The sequence below is a fragment of the Canis lupus genome, chromosome 38 (genome assembly GCF_003254725.2).
Source record: "Canis lupus dingo isolate Sandy chromosome 38, ASM325472v2, whole genome shotgun sequence".
In the NCBI taxonomy this organism is placed as follows: domain Eukaryota; kingdom Metazoa; phylum Chordata; class Mammalia; order Carnivora; family Canidae; genus Canis; species Canis lupus.
Window position 1 is genome coordinate 6,452,592 of NC_064280.1, and position 12,597 is coordinate 6,465,188.

Below are 12,597 nucleotides of genomic sequence, written 5' to 3' on the forward strand. Positions count from 1 at the left end.
GCTACCCAGTGAAGCACAAAGACTTGAAAATTATGAATATATTATGCTTAATTTAGACATTACACTTTTGTTTGATGTATTTTCATTTGGGGATCCCTTTTTAAAAATCCGTCCAGCGAATTGTGCTTAACACAGGCTGTATTATATTAAAATCATGACATGATTGTTTTGCCTCATAATGGCCTTTATTTTGTAAATAAGTTAGAATTCTATTTCAAAACAAAAATAACAGAGCAAACTTCCTAAATAGCTACCTTTGCTTCAAAAACCAAACCAAACCCCCCAACACTATAGATAACATTTCTTAAAGTTAATTTTGGGTTTATGAAAAATGACTTCACACCTTTTCAGAGTACTGGTTTTGCAACTAATTTTCATACTTTTATAAGGCAATGAAACACCTCATTTGAAAATGGGGGGGGGGAACCGTTAGAAACAGACGTTCTAAAAAAAAAAAAAAAGACGTTCTAATTTTGTGACTTGGTAACTCGAGTCTTAAACTCATGTAGTTGGATGTGAAAGATCAAAAAAGGTTTGTTCTTATAATCGTTTAGAATTTTGAAAAATACCGTATTTGCCCTTTGACCTTAACAAATAGATTTCCATGTCCTCAGTAAATAAATATAAAGCGCCACCCCCCCCCCCCATCTTAATAGCGACGCACAAAGGGCGATGATTACCACGAATGGCACAGTCCTTAGCAGCGCTTGACCTGGTTTCAACGCCTGGGCAAGACCCCTCTGGGCCGGCTCAAGTTTTATTTTCTGATTTCATTTTTATTTATAAACACAAATTTTGCTTTCTTCGGAATGAAAGCTCTACGTTGGGTTACTCGTTTTCTTTTAATCCTGGAGGTCCCGCCGAATAGTCCCAGGGCTTCTGTGGGCTCTCGAGCAGCAGCAGCCTCACCGCGGGACACCGGCTCTTCGCGAGGCGCCCGTCAGACCCGAAGTCGTGATGACGCCACCGGTTCGAGTCTTTCTCTCGGACGTTTTTCTTCTCGTTTCGCCAGGATGTGGGCCGCGGTCCGCCGCGCTGCTTCCACGCGCCCGTGAGCCTCTATGGGCGTCCCTCAGCCCTGCACAGCCAGGTGAGGGCTCGGCCCAGGCGTCGAGGCCAGCAGGTGGGGCGTCCGCGGCTGTTGAGGCGCACGTGCGCCGCCCTCGCCCCGCCTCGCCCCGCCCCCCCGCCGGCACCCGCGGCCCCGCACAGCCCCCTCCCCGCTCCCTGCACACACCCCTGGCCGGGCACAACCCCCCCGCCACGCCCCCCTCCCGGCCCGGCACGCCCCCCTCGCCACGCCCCCCCCGCCCGCTCCCCACCCCCCCCACCCCGGCCCGGCACAGCCCCCTCCCCGCTCCCTGCACACACCCCCCCGCCACGCCCCCGCCACGCCCCCTCCCGGCCCGGCACGCCCCCCTCGCCACGACCCCCCGCCCGCTTCCCCCGCCCCCGGCCCGGCACCGCCCCCTCCCCGCTCCCTGCACACACACCCCGGCCCGCCACGCCCCCCCGCCACGCCCCCCTCCCGGCCCGCACACGCCCCCCGCCGGCACCCCCGGCACAGCCCCCTCCCCGCTCCCCCCGGCCCGGCACCCCCCGCCCATGCAGGGAGGACGCGCGCGGCTGCGCGGAGGAGACCGGCGGCGGCTCGGACAGCCCCGCGGGGCGGGGAGGGCCGGGGAGGGCCGGGGAGGGGCGGGGCCGGCGCCGGTGGGGGCGGGGGCCGGGGCGGGGCCGGGGCGGGGCTGGCGGAGCCGGGTTCTCCCGGGCCGCGGCCGCCGGACGCTCCGACCATGTCCTGGTTCCGCGCGGCGCTGCGGGCGACGAGGCCGGTGCGGAGCTGGAGCGGGAGCGGGAGCGGCTCGGCGGGGCGGCTCGGCGGGGCGGCGGGAGCCGCGGCCTCTGGGTACGGGGCGCCGGGGGGCGCAGGGGGGCACAGGGGGGCGGGGCGGGGCGGAGCGGGGCGCGGAGGCCGGTGGGCGGCCTGGGCCGAGCGCTGGGCGCCGGGCGGGCCCTGGGAGGGCGGCGGGGCCCGGGAAGGATGGGGATGGGGGTGGGGGTGGGGGGACGAGGCCCTAAGCGCTCGTGTCTTAGGACACGGATCCTGTGACGCTTGGGCTGAAAGCGCCGGAGTCGGGGCGGCCTGGACTCCCCTCCCCCCGCCTAACCCATTGGGATTTCGGGTGAACAGCGCCGCGAGCCCAGTCCCGAGGACCCCAGGCGTTGCACGGGTCAGACGAGCAGGGAAGCTCTCGCCGTGCGATGGAGCTTGTGCAGGTCTGTCTGCTGGACCCGGCGCCTGCCGCGGGAAGTGAAGGGGCCGCTTCCTACTGACTAACAAGGCCTCGCGGAGCGGGCGGATGGGCCTGCGGCTGGCCCAGGTTGAGGTCGCCTCCCGCTCCGGCGCCAGGCCTGCGGGGGGACCCTGCCCGGGCTGATGCTGAGCCATCCGCAGGCCCCGGCCGGCCCCCAGGTGGTGGGGCCAGTTGCAGTGTCTGTGCCGGCCACTGAGCACCCGTCCCTCTGCTCGGGGTCTCTTCCTTCCTCCTTGGTTTGGTGACTCTGACCAGCTCTGCAAGGCGCCAGGAACTTTTATGATCTTTCTGTGCTAAGCTGGTGACCCACTCCGGAAGGTGCTAACCACGTGGTTTTTGCTATTTGACTCACAGGCCCTTGAGTTCCTGTGTATTTCCAGTGATGTGACTCCCCGAGGCATTTAGCGTTTCGCCCACCTAGTATGCAGTAGGCGCTCCATAAACGTGGCATGGCTAATGGGTGCAGTCATTGTTGAAGTGAAACGTTTCTTGTGCACTTCTCTGTTGATGTCCCTTTAACTTACTAGGTAATAACTTTTACCAAACCCCACCAAAATTGAAGGAGAGAGGTTCTTTCCAGAAACACTTTTATAGGAGAGGGTAGGAGATGATACTGCGATGCACCCCCTACCTCCTCTCACTGCCCAAGATAACATTCGTTTGAAGGTCCTACTGAAACTCCTGCTTCAGTAGGAGATACTGTGGTAGATAGTTTGGGGATGAAGGCTAGATGCTGGACTAGAGATGGAAATTAGTTGATAAACCAATAGGTTGCTGATTTATTTATTAAAGATTTTATTTATTTATTCATGAGAGACACAGAGAGAGAGAGAGAGAGAGAGAGAGAGGCCGAGACACAGGCAGAGGGAGAAGCAGGCTCCATGCAGGGAGCCTGATGTGGGACTCGATCCCAGGTCTCCAGGATCACACCCTGGGCTGAAGGCTCGCTAAACTGCTGAGCCACCCGGGCTGCCCAGGTTGCTGATTTATTACACCGAAGCACCTTCTTAGGTCCAGCCCAGTGCTGGTTAACCTTTTTTTTTTTTTTCTTCTGGTTTGGGCTCCAGGAACTCCACGTGCTTTTTTTTCTTCATGTGCACTCTCTGCTCTCCATCTAAGTTGGTTGCAGTCTCCCTAGCATACTATCCTCACCCCTTCCTGAGTTAAGTGCATAAGCCTTTTTTGTTTTAAAGATTTCCTTGCTGACTATTAAGATAGATTGTAAACATTGGGGAGTTCTAGTGCTATGATGTTCCCTTGGAGTAGTTCCTGCCTCTCTTTGTAATTCTTGAAGGAGATGTTTGTTATAGCATCCTTATTCTAAGTGTGAAGGCTGGCCATGTAAATCAGCTGCTCATCATCTGAGGATAACATGTAATTATCCATTTAAATTTTTTTCTCTTAAATTCTGCACCCAATGTGGGGCTCAAATTCACAACCCTGAGTTACTGATGATGACGCCAGCTAGGTGCTCCCGACATTTAAATTTTAAATGCACTCACAGGGAATTAAGGAAGTGTTTGGAAGGAGAAATTTTTCTATCAAAACTTGAGTTTGGAACATAATCATAAGGAGAATATATTTTGAAATATTTGAAACTTCGGTTCTTTATTTTAGTCCTCTTAATCTTTTCTTTTTTTTAAGATTTTATTTATTTATTCATTCATGAGAGACAGAGAGAGAGAGAGAGAGAAAGAGGCAGAGACCCAGGCAGAGGGAAAAGCAAGCTCCATTCAGGGAACCTGATGCGGGGCTCCATCCCAGGACCCCAGGATCACGCCCTGGGCCCAAGGCAGACCCTAAACTGCTGAGCCACCCAGGGATCCCCCTTAGTCACTTAATCTTTAGATGTTCAAGTAATTCTTCTTTGAAGCCCATATTATTCTGTGATTCTTTTGTAAGATTTGTAATTTTGCTCTAATTAGTTTGCATCAGGATGTTGGATGTGGTTTGGACAATGCAGTGGACCTGGCTGATCAAGAAAGATAAAGTGGATGGGGAGAGGTCCTAGAGATAGGCAGAGAGACTTGATATAAACTGCTCAAGTTTTTAGCGAATATACTCTTGTTGCAATGAATGCCTCCTTTTATAAGCTCCAACAGCTAGGTTTTAGATAAATATATACCTCGAGGGTCCCTGTAATCAAGAAATGATAGTAATATGTTAAACGTTATTGAATATTTACTGTGATCAAGGGACTGTTCTGCTGTCAATACATTTAATCTTTGTAAACCCTTTGAGGTGGGAGTGACTATTATTCTTACTTTATGGATCAGGAAACTTGGAGCTATGAGTATTGTGATTGAGATATCTTAATTTCCTTAAAATCTTTGAATCTTTGTATATTCTCTGTGTCACAGAGAATTTGTGACATGAAGATTTGGCATATTTTAAAATGAAAATGGAAACTATTTTTGAACTAATGGTCAGGTCATAGGTCAAGCATTAGGACAGTCTGTGCGAAATTTGGTGTTCAGATATGAGTGCACCAGGCTTTAAACACAGTAAATGTGGTTTTATCAAATAATTAAGGACATGTGGAGGCTAGCAAAGCACACAGTCCACAGTCCCTTTTGGTTTTTGTAAACAAATACTTTGTAAACCTATATTTTTGTACTAATAACAAGTAAAACTTTTCTGTATTTCATAGATTTGGATATATATTTATTTGCGTACCGGATTTTTTTCAAATGGATCTCATCTGCTGTCTTATTTTTAATGATATATTATCTTTAATGTTTAAAGCTGCATTGCCTTTTGAAATTCTTTTTAGGATGGGGAACAGCACATCATCATCTGCATCAGCACCTGCTCCTGTGAATCAGATTCAAGTGAGTGTTGGAGAAGTAGGAAAAAACTTTCCTCTGTGGAAAAAGAATTGGGTCTTACACATTTAATATGCTTATTCAGTATTCAACACGACATTAGGTCAGCAAATGAATTACTAAATATATATTTTAAAATCTGCTATCAAAATAATCCAGTTCACAATTTATTGTACTGTTGATACCAGTCACGCTGCCCCAGGGATACTGTTGATATTGGCATGGTGTGTAAAGCTTTCTCCCCTAACACAGAACTTAGTGTGCTGTAGTTACTCTATAAGTGATCCTCTCAGGAACACCGTGTGCTTCTGTGAACTCTTTTCCTCTTTTTCACTGCAAAACGCAGTTAATTCTGCCTCAGGAAGCTTTTCTTATGTATGGTTTTCTTCCCTTGCAGTCAACAAGACATACTCATGTTTTTCTTTTCTCTATTCTTCACCACCACCAACCACCACCACATATATAACATTTCTGCCTTTAATTTGTTCGGCTAAAAAAATGTTCACTCACAGCTGATGAACTTAACAGCAATGCTAGAAGCCTGTAGTGAGGGAATTGCCCCTTTTAAAACAAGAATATAAAATCGTGAAAATTTAGCAAGGTTGAGCTCAAGAGAAGGTGAGAAGGATTGTTCGAGAAACTCTAGCATTGTCATCTTGAGCTTCAACTCACTTTGAAATGTCTTCATCAGTTGTTTTAATGAATGTCAACACCCGGGATGCTCAGCTCTCTCTAAATGATGGTCTCCGTGTGCTTATAACCCGGGGCAGCATGGTGGAGGAAAAAGCACTGGCTTTGGCATTGGGACAGGTTGGGTTAAATCCTAGTATTGTGAACTTCTCAGTATTGTGAACGTTCTCATCTATAAAATGAGAAGGCAGAAAAGTAGACCAGCTTTCAGACAGGTAGACCTGCCTTAAAACCCTTCTGACACCCAAAGATGGATGTAACTTTAGAATTACTTTGCCCGGGCACTTTACTTTCTGAATTTTGGCTTTCATCTTGAAGGTGTTGCTTATGACCTGCGTAAGAACAGCCCAGACAGATGCTTGGGTGTTAGACCTATCTATTCAGAATCTCTTGAAGAACCTGCACATTTATATATTTAGAAACAAAAAAGAAAGCAAATTTCACAGGCAATGCAATGCAGTTGCATGGCAAAGTCTCATGTTTTTTGTGATGAAGACCCGGAGAGTGTTTTCCAAACCAGGCTGATGTTAGAATCATCTGGGAAGTTTAAAAAAAAAAAACTTTCTGACTTCTGCCTGTAACCCATTGAATCAGCATTTCTGGTAGTAGCTTTTCCAGGAACAACAATAGAAGAATGTCTTAACAATACTGTAATGACAGTTTGTTGTTGTTTTACTATAAAGATATTTAAGAAGGAGTAGAAGTTGAGGGGTATTATACCTGGATCAGTGAAAGCCTTACATTTTTCTTTTTTTAAGATTTTTTTATTTATTCATGAGAGACACAGAGAGAGAGGCAGAGGCATAGGCAGAGGGAGAAGCAGGTTCCATGCAGGGGGCCTCATGTAGGATTCGATCCTGGGACTCTGGGATCACACCCTGGGCCTAAGGCAGGCGCTCAACCGCTGAGCCACCCAGGTGTCCCAAAAAGCCTTATATTTTAAAGAGAAATCGTGTATCAGTTCTCACCATTAAAAGTTAAGGAAGGTAAGGAGTTAACTCCTAAACACCTATTAAGTATTTAAGAGGCAATGTAACAGTTTTAAGTGCTTGGACTATAGAATGAGACTTGCCTACCCACAAATCTCAGCTTTCCAGCTCTTTTTAGGTGAGGACTATGAGTCAGTCACTTCGCTTTCTAGTGCCTCACTTTCCTCACCTGTAAAATAGAGATAAATATAGGACCTATCTCAGGATTATAACGAGGTTTGTATGAGCTAGTAAAGGTCAGGTGTTAAGAATTGTGTCTGGCACACAGAGATGTTTGCTGTATATGAACTGGCTATGATTATTATTGTTATCACTCCATGCCTACTTTGCATCTGTTACATACTTTTTTTCCTAAAAACATTCCTTTAAAATGAATAATAATATTCTCAATCTGCAGAAGATGGATTTTGGAGTCTCATGATTCAGTGCTCAAACTAAGTCCCTATTATCTATTTTCTCCTTTCCACTATAATCATGATTTTTTTCCAGAAAGTAATGTCTAGAATTAAAAGAATTTTTTTTTTTTCTGACTTCAGGAAACCATTTCTGATAATTGTGTGGTGATTTTCTCAAAAACATCTTGTTCTTACTGTACAATGGCAAAAAAACTTTTCCATGACATGAATGTTAAGTATAAAGTGGTGGAATTGGACATGCTTGAATATGGAAGCCAATTTCAAGATGCTCTCTACAAAATGACTGGTGAAAGAACTGTGAGTGTATCTCTGTGGTGCTTTTCCCCAAATAGGTAGCACCGGGGTCACCTAGAGCCTAGACCTTTGTGTTAGAAAAGTGAGCCAGGCACTCTCTCTTTCATCCTCTGAGAATCTTCTATGGATAAAGAAATGGCAGATCAGGGAACAAGATTCAGAGAGTGGGAAACAGCAGAATTCATTTTATTTTTATTCTTGCCATATGTGCATACATGCATGTGTGTGTGTGTTTTGACTAGGAGAGTGGGGTAATGGTGTTGTCATGAGTACTTGTCGGTGAATCTTTAAGATCCTCCTGGAGCTCCTTTCAAGATGAAATTCTTCCTCCTTTGGCTTGGACAGTACAAACCATGGGTCAGTCTTGAGTTACTGTGCTAATAAGAGTGCTTTAGGTGCTTTATGTTCTTAGATTCCTGAAATTTGTCCAACCATATGCATTTTTTCAATGAAATGCATTATCAGGAAAATATAAAGTGTCATTTCCTTTCTTGTTTCCATGTGCATGGAGGATGTTTATGGTATACTTTTCCCGTTCAGTAAACAAGTATAAGAACCACCTAAACATATAAACAATAGTTACAGACTGCTATTTTCCCTTTTATATGCCATAGCAATTAGAAGGGCCTGAGGGTCGGATTGCCCTGCATTTAAATCCTAGCTCTTTCATTTGCTATCATTGTGATGTGGGGCAAGTTCCTGTGCCTCATTTCCCTCCAAAATAAGGCTAAAATTAGTACCTACTTCAGGGGTTGTAGAGATTTAAGTAGATACTTTGTGAAAGAGCTTAGTTTGGTGCCCAGCCCATAAAAAGTGCCCAGAGTATGAGCATCTATTATTATTATTATATGAAAGGTCCTATACTTCTGACTAGAGTGACACCTAATCTTTTGTTTATTCAACAGGTGCCGAGAATATTTATCAATGGAACTTTTATTGGAGGTGCAACTGACACTCATAGGCTTCACAAAGAAGGGAAATTGCTTCCACTAGTTCATCAGTGTTATTTAAAAAAAAGTAAGAGGAAAGAATTTTAGTGATGTATGTGCTCATAAGGTTGCTAGTAAAATGATAACGCCCGATAATGCCTTTTAAATGTTTGAGAATGTATTAAATATGTAAATAACCTTCATGAAAAAGTTGTAAAACTAATGAACAATAAATTGTGGAAATCTCTCTTCCTACTTGCCAATTCTTGAGCAAAAGGGAGGATATTTACAACTATTGGGGTGGAATTGTATTAAAAGATAAAATAATGTATTTTATTAGGAATTTATATATGAATTTTACAACCAAGAGCTAGAAGGTGAGCATTTGAGATTCTTTATTTATTCTGTGTAGTATTCAGAAGTTTGACTCCTTATCATTATGGCTTTCAGTGGTGAGGACTGATTTTTTTATTTCTCTTTAAGATGGAAGGTTCTCTTATATATAGTTGTCAGCTCAGTAGGGATATCCTTGTATTGTGACAAACTTTCACACTTTGTAGTTCTAGACTAAGAGAACTTTATTACATTTGTATGATGGAATGAAATTTTCTTCAGAGAAACCCAGTTACTCCTTTAATGACCTAGTAGTTCCAGAGAATGGAACTGTACATAGAGGGCAGAAATTAAAGGGGGAAGATTGTATGAAGATGAACTTTTGAAATAGTTCAGAAATGTACTTGAGTATTATTGTGAGGTGGGAAATTCTGCTTTCCAAAACTTGTCGAAAGGCTGTTTGTAAATGTTCCATTAGAGATCCAAGTATTGGGTGAGGGTTTAGCTTAGTGACCCTAAAGTAATTTCGGATGTAGATATTCTTCAATTCTGTTCCTGATACAAGCTGATCTCAGATAAACTTAGCAAACAAGATTATCCTATAGGACGTCTTATTATAGAATAATTAAAAATATTTTGGATACTTGATTAATCACATCCCTATTTCAAGCTTCTTATCGACAAGAATTTTTTAAGTGCACTTAAGGAAGTATTTTCCTAGCTAATCTCACAGTCACCAGGGCAGATTGCCAGATGCTGTGAAGAGAAGTCTTCCTCAAAGGTGGGAGGACAATGCATTTTAAGAGAAGTGAAGTGCTTCTGCTTTTCTGGTCAAGGTGGACCAAGAAATCTGGGATAATTCTGCAGGAGATAGGTGGTGGCTTTTTTGGCTAAATGTAATCTATGATGCTCCTTCATACATGGATTTATTAAACTGCCATTAGGAGACTTTGATAAAGTAAGAATTAGGATCATTTCATTCTCATGTGGTAAATTAGAACACTGGAATGGAGCAGAGAATAGAATGTCCGTTAGTCCTTTATTTTGCATTTTGTCCCAGAAATTCTACATGCTTGCTATGTTGTAGAATCCTTGTTAGAGAGTAGAGGAAGTCTGTTACCTTGTGTAATACTATAAGTTACAGTAGGAAATATAGATTTGGTCTTAATCCCATTCCTGGCATACAGCTCCTAAAACCCTTGGTTTTCTTGTAATGAGAGCCATAAAAATGTTTTATTTAATGAGATGATTTGAGGGGAAAGCCCATAAGGATGGCAGCTGGTTGCCTGGAGAACCAACCATGTGATTAGAGTGTTGGAACTTTCAGCCCCACCCGACTGCTGGGGAGGGGAGAGAGTAGATTGTCATTATTGGCCATTGGTTTAATCAGTCGTGTCCCTGTAATGAAGCCTCTATAAAATATACCCCAAAAGGACAAGGTTTGCAGAGTTTCCAGGGTGGTGAACACGTGAACACTCAGGGGGAGTAACATGCCCAGAGAGCATGGAAGCTCCCACTCTTTCCCCATACCTTGCCCTATATGTCTCTTCCATCTGGCTGTTCCTGCTGTCCTTTTATAATACACCAGTAATCTAGTAAGTAACACATTTCTCTGAGTTCTGTGAGCCATTCTAGCAAACCAGTTGTCCTACGGAGCAGGTCCTTAGAACCCTTAATCTGTAGCTGGTCAGTCAGGGTAACACGTGACACAATCTGGATTTCAGATTGGTGTCTGAAGCAGGGTTTGAGGGGAAGTCTTGGACTGAGCAGCTGCCCTGACGCACCCATCCCAGATAACCAAGACTTAGTTTTAACTGAAAGGTGCTAGTTACAAAGCCTAGAGTTAAGGGGGAGGTATTTGGTTGGGGCTACAACAAACCACTAACTCCTCAGTGGAAAAAAAAAATCACTATTAGTACTTAAACAATGATCAGTACCTATTAGATCAAGACAGAGAAGTGTTCAAAACACAGATCACAGAGGGTGTGACCAATGGGTAGGTGACAGTCTCTGAACAATAAAGTCCTTTTTCTTTTTTTTTTTTTTACATAAAATATGGATACCATCTTCCTTAGTATTTATTTTGGGAAGTGGAAATAATGTAAATCACACACCATGGTGCTTAGTATAGACAGATTTTTCAATATGTAATGGCTATTATAATCACAATGGCTCAGAAGTATGTATGGTTTTCTTGGGAACCCATCAGGGTTTTCCAGTGTCCTAGTTAAGATTTTAGGGGGATGGATTTCCAGTTCTTCTCCCTTACCATATATCTTAGCTTGGGCAACTATAGCAAATTACCAAACTGGATGGTTTAGACATCAGTCTATTTCTCAAATTTCTGGAGCCTTGGAAGCTCAAGATCAGCTCAAGTGCAGCTAATTTGGTTTTTGGTGTGGGCCCTCTTCCTGGTTTGTAGATGGCTGTCTTGTGTGTCTCCACAGGGCAGCAGAGAGAAAGCAAGCTCTCATCTCTTACAAAGGCCTCACCTTCAAGACCTAATTACCTTTCTAAAGGCCTCATCATCAAATACCATCACACTGGGAAATAGAGTTTCAATACACAAATTTTGGGGAGATAGTCTGTAACTCCATATTTTACAACTTGGCAAAACTAGGTAGACGTTGTCTCAGCAGCTGTTTTTCCAGAACCAAAGGCTAGAAAGAAGAGAATAGTGATCATTTTAAGAAAAGGTAAAGTTAGGGCAGCCCAGGTGGCTCAGCAGTTTGGCACTGTCTTTGGCCCAGGCCGTGATCCTGGAGACCCGGGATCGAGTCTCATGTCAGGCTCCCTGAATGGAGCCTGCTTCTCCTCTCTCCCTCTGCCTGTGTCTCTGCCTCTTTCTATGGGTCTTTCATGAATAAATAAAATCTTAAAAAAAAAAAAAAAAGGTAATGTAAACCTTTTTTTCACTCTATTTAAAAATATTGTATTCATTCGTGAGAGACACAGAGAGGCAGAGACATAGGCAGAGGGAGAAGCAGGCTCTCTGCGGGGAGCCCGATGCAGGACTTGATCCCAGGACTCTGGGATCACATCCGGAGCTGAAGGATCAACCACTGAGCCACCCAGGCATCCCAGTCTATATAATTTTTAATGTTAAGATTTGGAAGATAAACTCTTTATTGTGGCCTACTAATATTAAGAAATAGGCCATTTCTCATTTTATCACTAATCAATTTATATTTGAATTGCCAAAATAGCTAGTAGGGAAGCTAAAAAATTGTTGAAAAAAGTGGTCTTTGTCTAAATGTATTAGGATTGTTTACTAATATAAAAATCCCATTTGAACAGTATTCTTAAAGTTATGTCTTACTGATAAGGTTTAATGTTAAATATTTTAACTTTTTAAAAATTATTTGAGAGCAAGCCAACTCCCTACTGAGTGGGGGAGCCTGATGTGGGGCTCTATCCTAGGACCCTGAGATCATGACCTGAGCTGCAATCAAGAGTTGGACACTTAACTGCCTGAGCCACCTGGGTGCCCCCTATTGTTAAATATTTTCTAAGTCTAGTTTTCTTCAATGAAGAAATGTAGAATTTGTGATCTTACTTTCTCCATACAACTGCTATCATCTTTAAATACAGAACTATAAAATCAACCAAATGTTCAAAGTTTTGGTAGGTTTATTTTGATGTAACTTGCTTTTTACTCTTTTGCATAACCTATAGCTCAGATCTTATAAGTTTTCAGAAGTTTTATGGGAATTCAGAGAGAAAAGAAACATCTGCATTGGCACTAAAACTTTTTGTTTACATAATTGATTTTTGGTATTAACATCACTTTTCCCAAAGGTAAC

At 43.9% G+C, this 12,597-nt stretch overlaps 1 protein-coding gene across 6 annotated transcripts; it reads left to right on the plus strand.

The window, feature by feature from the left end:
* The first annotated feature begins 948 nt into the window (after nt 1-948).
* GLRX2 (glutaredoxin 2) lies at nt 949-8,708 on the plus strand. 6 transcript variants are annotated; one of them, XM_025421029.3, is made up of 4 exons: nt 949-1,090; nt 5,092-5,149; nt 7,359-7,535; nt 8,438-8,708. In XM_025421029.3, the coding sequence occupies exons 1-4, from the start codon at nt 1,062-1,064 to the stop codon at nt 8,567-8,569; spliced, it is 396 nt and encodes a 131-aa protein (XP_025276814.1). In that variant the 5' UTR covers nt 949-1,061; the 3' UTR covers nt 8,570-8,708. The 6 variants fall into 6 exon arrangements, with proteins under 6 accessions (XP_025276814.1, XP_025276818.1, XP_025276817.1 ...); XM_025421033.3 differs by lacking the exon at nt 949-1,090 and adding an exon at nt 1,103-1,123; XM_025421032.3 differs by lacking the exon at nt 949-1,090 and adding an exon at nt 1,734-1,835.
* Nucleotides 8,709-12,597: the final 3,889 nt, after the last annotated feature.

Coding starts and splice junctions, on each gene's coding strand:
- GLRX2 (XM_025421030.3), top strand. CDS start 1,797: ATGTCCTGGTTCCGCGCGGCGCTGCGGGCGACGAGGCCGGTGCGGAGC. Junction 1,910..5,091: donor GCGGGAGCCGCGGCCTCTGG/GTACGGGGCGCC, acceptor AATTCTTTTTAG/GATGGGGAACAGCACATCAT. Junction 5,150..7,358: donor CTCCTGTGAATCAGATTCAA/GTGAGTGTTGGA, acceptor TTCTGACTTCAG/GAAACCATTTCTGATAATTG.